This window comes from Oncorhynchus clarkii, unplaced genomic scaffold (genome assembly GCF_045791955.1).
Source record: "Oncorhynchus clarkii lewisi isolate Uvic-CL-2024 unplaced genomic scaffold, UVic_Ocla_1.0 unplaced_contig_1333_pilon_pilon, whole genome shotgun sequence".
Taxonomy (NCBI): Eukaryota; Metazoa; Chordata; class Actinopteri; order Salmoniformes; family Salmonidae; genus Oncorhynchus; species Oncorhynchus clarkii.
This window is the reverse complement of record NW_027260920.1, coordinates 7,043-12,423: the sequence shown is the minus strand read 5'-3', so window position 1 is coordinate 12,423 and position 5,381 is coordinate 7,043. Positions and strand designations below refer to the sequence as shown.

The 5,381-nt window shown below is 45.9% G+C and overlaps 1 protein-coding gene across 1 annotated transcript; it reads right to left on the bottom strand.

The window, feature by feature from the left end:
- Nucleotides 1–2,986: 2,986 nt before the first annotated feature.
- On the bottom strand, nucleotides 2,987–5,121 carry LOC139402238 (oocyte zinc finger protein XlCOF6-like). The gene is made up of 3 exons (XM_071146337.1): nucleotides 4,903–5,121; nucleotides 4,353–4,836; nucleotides 2,987–4,193 (listed from the first exon to the last, which is right to left on the bottom strand). Exons 1-3 carry the CDS (start codon nucleotides 5,119–5,121, stop codon nucleotides 3,043–3,045), a joined length of 1,854 nt encoding a protein of 617 aa, XP_071002438.1. The 3' UTR covers nucleotides 2,987–3,042.
- Between the last annotated feature and the right edge of the window lie 260 nt (nucleotides 5,122–5,381).

Below are 5,381 nucleotides of genomic sequence, written 5' to 3'. Positions count from 1 at the left end.
ACACTAGTGAATTGACATCAATTTGCACAAATAAAATGTAGTACTCGAGTCCCCGACTCAGACTTGACTCAGACTCAAGTCACGATCTTCACGACTCAGACTTGACTCAGACTCAAGTCACGATTTTCACGACTCAACCAGTGGTGACAGTTGATAATTCAACATACTAGCTACAGCAGCAAATGTTACAGATATTTTAGTCGTACAAATGTACAACACTAATGAAAACAAGCTTTTGAAAAAAAAAATGGTTGGACGATAACTTTTACCAAGGGACTCGTGACTGGAGTATTAAAAAGGACTCCCACTAGAACACGAGGGACTCTACTCGGAATCTAGGTTTAGGTGGCATGACTACATCTACATATTACTCAGATACAAAGTATAACTCATCATATTACCTCGTTATGGACTAGCGTAATACTATTACTGTAACACCCTGTGTTACTAATGTGTTGGTGCAATAACATCGATACGCAAATCAAACATTCCCAAGAGGAGAGTGATTGACTTGAGATAATATTAAAACATTGTTTTTTTTAATTACCTTTATTTAACTAGGAAAGTCAGTTAAGAACAAATTCTTATTTTCAATAACAGCCTAGGAACAGTGGGTTAACTGCCTGTTCAGGGGCAGAACGACATAGTTGTACCTTGTCAGCTCAGGGGTTTAGGCTACCCTGCCTCGAACCGCTAGGCTACCCTGCCTCTAACCGCTAGGCTACCCTGCCTCTAACCGCTAGGCTACCCTGCCTCTAACCGCTAGGCTACCCTGCCTCTAACCGCTAGGCTACCCTGCCTCTAACCGCTAGGCTACTCTGCCTCTAACCGCTAGGCTACTCTGCCTCTAACCGCTAGGCTACTCTGCCTCTAACCACTAGGCTACCCTGCCTCTAACCACTAGGCTACCCTGCCTCTAACCACTAGGCTACCCTGCCTCTAACCACTAGGCTATCCTGCCTCTAACCACTAGGCTATCCTGCCTCTATCCACTAGGCTACCCTGCCTCTATCCACTAGGCTACCCTGCCTCTATCCACTAGGCTACCCTGCCTCTATCCACTAGGCTACCCTGCCACCCCAAATCCATAATATCCATTTTGTTCAGAAAGTTTTCATTTATGCAGATAGAAACTAAATGCATTTCTGGAAGAAAATACACTTGAATTAAAACGTGATGTCATAATTCATACCCTTTAGTACATTTTCATATGAGAATATTACAGATGGACTTCAGGTCTTGCAGGGTAATTATGCAACGCCTGGGGTCAAGTGTTAACACACCCAGACAGTCACATGTCCTCTTTTCCCCACCGGAGACCGGAGTTCAACCCCCCCTCCCACCTCCCCCTCTGTTAACAAAGTGGTAAAAGGTAAAACATACAGTGGGGAGAACAAGTTATTTGACACACTGCCGGTTTTGCAGGTTTTCCTACTTAGAAAGCACGTAGAGGTCTGTAATTTTTATCATAGGTACACTTCAACTGTGAGAGACGGAATCTAAAAATCCCAAAATCCAGAAAACCACATTGTATGATTTTTAAGTAATTCATTTGCATTTTATTGCATGACATAAGTATTTGATCACCTACCAACCAGTAAGAATTCCGGCTCTCACAGACCTGTTAGTTTTTCTTTAAGAAGCCCTCCTGTTCTCCACTCATTACCTGTATTAACTGCACCTGTTTGAACTCGTGACCTGTATAAAAGACACCTGTCCACACACTCAATCAAACAGACTCCAACCTCTCCACAATGGCCAAGACCAGAGAGCTGTGTAAGGACATCAGGGATAAAATTGTAGACCTGCACAAGGCTGGGATGGGCTACAGGACAATAGGCAACCAGCTTGGTGAGAAGGCAACAACTGTTAGCGCAATTATTTGAAAATGGAAGAAGTTCAAGACGACGGTCAATCACCCTCGGTCTGGGGCTCCATGCAAGATCTCACCTCGTGGGGCATCAATGATCATGAGAAAGGTGAGGGATCAGCCCAGAACTACACGGCAGGACCTGGTCAATGACCTGAAGAGAGCTGGGACCACAGGCTCAAAGAAAACCATTAGTAACAAACTACACCGTCATGGATTAAAATCCTGCAGCGCACGCAAGGTCCCCCTGCTCAAGCCAGCGCATGTCCAGGCCCGTCTGAAGTTTGCCAATGACCATCTGGATGATCCAGAGGAGGAATGGGAGAAGGTCATGTGGTCTGATGAGACAAAAATAGAGCTTTTTGGTCGAAACTCCACTCGCCGTGTTTGGAGGAAGAAGAAGGATGAGTACAACCCCAAGAACACCATCCCAACTGTGAAGCATGGAGGTGGAAACATCATTCTTTGGGGATGCTTTTCTGCAAAGGGTACAGGACGACTGCACCGTATTGAGGGGAGGATGGACGAGGCCATATATCGCGAGATCTTGGCCAACAACCTCCTTCCTTCAGTAAGAGCATTTTGAAGATGGGTCGTGGCTGGGTCTTCCAGCATGACAACGACCCGAAACACACAGCCAGGGCAACTAAGGAGTGGCTCCGTAAGAAGCATCTCAAGGTCCTGGAGTGGCCTAGCCAGTCTCCAGACCTGAACCCAATAGAAAATCTTTGGAGGGAGCTGAAAGTCTGTATTGCCCAGCGACAGCCCCGAAACCTGAAGGATCTGGAGAAGGTCTGTATGGAGGAGTGGGCCAAAATCCCTGCTGCAGTGTGTGCAAACCTGGTCAAGAACTACAGGAAACATATGATCTCTGTAATTGCAAACAAAGGTTTCTGTACCAAATATTAAGTTCTGCTTTTCTCATGTATCAAATACTTATGTCATGCAATAAAATGCAAATGAATTACTTAAAAACATACAAATGTGATTTTCTGATTTTCTTTTTGTTTTAGATTCCGTCTCTCACAGTTGAAGTGTACCTATGATAAAAATTACAGACCTCTACATGCTTTGTAAGTAAGAAGAAAACCTGCAAAATCGGCAGTGTATCAAATACTTGTTCTCCCCACTGTACATGTAAAAAAGGTTTAACAGAATAATTACAAAAACAGTCAGTCAATATTAGTCAGATATGTAGATGCCCAGCTTGGCAGCTCCATTATAAGGTCAGTGTTGGGCACTGCACTGTGAATTGCTTCTTGATGTTCTTTCAGCATTTCTTTCCATTTAAAACAATTCCCGCACTGATCACAGCTGTATGGCTTCTCTCCCGTGTGTATTCTCTGGTGTTGCTTTAGATTTCCTTTCTCGCTGAAGGTCTTCCCACATTGGGAGCAGTGGAAAGGATTCTCCCCTGTGTGTCTTCTCTGATGTTGCTTTAGGACATTTAACCGACTGAAGCTTTTTCCACATTGAGAGCAGTGGTATGGCTTCTCTCCACTATGTATTCTCTGATGTCTCTTTAAGTCTCCTGCCTGACTGAAGCGCTTACCACATTGGGAGCAGTGGTGGGGCTTCTCTCCACTATGCATTCTCTGATGACTCTTAAGGCTTCCTTCCAATTTAAAACTCTTCCCACAATGATCACAGCAGAATGGTTTCTCTTCTGTGTGAGTTATTTGGTGCCTCTTCAGATATGATGACAGACTGAAACTCTTCCCACACTGAGAGCAGTGAAAAGGTTTCTCTCTTGTGTGAGTTTGTTGGTGTTTCGTTAAATTTGATAACTGATTAAAACGCTTCCCACATTGGGAGCAGTGGAAAAGCTTCTCCTCTGTGTGTATTTTCTGGTGTCTCTTCAAATGTATTGACCAACCAAAAGTCTTCCCGCACAAGGAGCAGTGGAAAGGCTTCTCCCCTGTGTGCATTCTCTGGTGAGCCTTTACGGTGTCTACACGATGGAACCTCTTCCTACACTGAAAGCAGTGGCACGACTTCTTTCCTGTGTGAATAAGCTGGTGCCTCTTCAAAGTGCTCGGGGTCTGAAATCTCTCCGCACGTTGACCACACGGGTGAGGCTTCTTTCTTTTGTTAATCTGATGGGGAGATTTGGGGTGAGTTGGACAAATAAAACAGTCTCTGCAGTCTGTGCAGGGTCTTGGCCTACAAGTGTGCCTTCTCAACTCCTCTGGCTCATAGAAACTAGTGAAGCAGTCCATGCAGTGGTGATGTTTCTGTCTTGAGTTCCTCCGTCTGTGTTGTTTATGGTTTCCTGATGCTGTGGAACTGGGCTCACTGTCTGAACCTGTGTTGGAGATCTCTCCTGTGGGAATATGAACAGATATGGGGTTAGAATTAGAACGGTAACATTGAAATGGGATTTAAAAGACTTTTGATGCAAGTAGAAGCAATACAATAGTTCTGGAATCCCCTGTGGCTGCCAAGGCAACAACCTCTCTCCGTACTCCACACCTGAACTTACCTGGGTCAGTGATACTATCTACTTCCTCCTCTAGGTCTGGAGCAGACACTTCCCTGTTCTCCTCTTCTTCATTGACTGCTCTCTCCTCCACCTCCTCTTTGACTGTTCTCTCCTCCTCCACCTCCACTTTGGCTGCTCTCTCCTCCTCCACCTCCACTTTGGCTGCTCTCTCCTCCACGTCTTCGACTGCTCTCTCCTCCTCCACCTCCCCCTTGACTGCTCTCTCCACCTCCTCTTTGACTGCTCTCTCCTCCTCCACCTCCACTTTGACTGCTCTCTCCTCCTCCATCTCCTCTGTGACTGCTCTCTCCTCCTCCACCTCCTCTTTGACTGCTTTCTCCTCCTCCACTTTGACTGCTCTCTCCTCCTCTACCTCCTCTTTGACTGCTCTCTCCTCCTCCTCTACTTTAACTGCTCTCTCCTCCTCCACCTCCTCTTTGACTGCTCTCTCCACCTCCACCTCCTCTTTGACTGCTCTCTCCTCCTCCACCTCCACTTTGACTTCTCTCTCCTCCTCCACCTCCACTTTGACTTCTCTCTCCTCCTCCACCTCCTCTTTGACTGCTCTCTCCTCCTCCATCTCCTCTTTGGCTGCTCTCTCCTCCAACTCCTCTTTGACTGCTCTCTCCTCCTCCATCTCCTCTGTGACAGCTCTCTCCTCCTCCACTTTGACTGCTCTCTCCTCCTCCTCCACTTTGACTGCTTTCTCCTCCTCCTCCACTTTGACTGCTCTCTCCTCCGGGGACTCTGTGGACTTTGGTTCAGACATGGAAGGCTAGAGATGGATCCAAAAGAGGAAGCACAACATGTGAAAGGTGAGTTTCACTAAACAATAAAGGGATAGAACGTGCTCAATATTCCATGCACTAGGAATCACTGCTAATAAAATGGAACTAGCTAGCTCACGTTGCTATGGCGATGGCAAGTCAGTAATGTGAAGCTATTATTGGGTTATCTTTAGCTTACTGACCAGCCCTTAAATCATGAATCTCAGTTCCAGTACATTACACAGAAGAGTCAATGGACAAA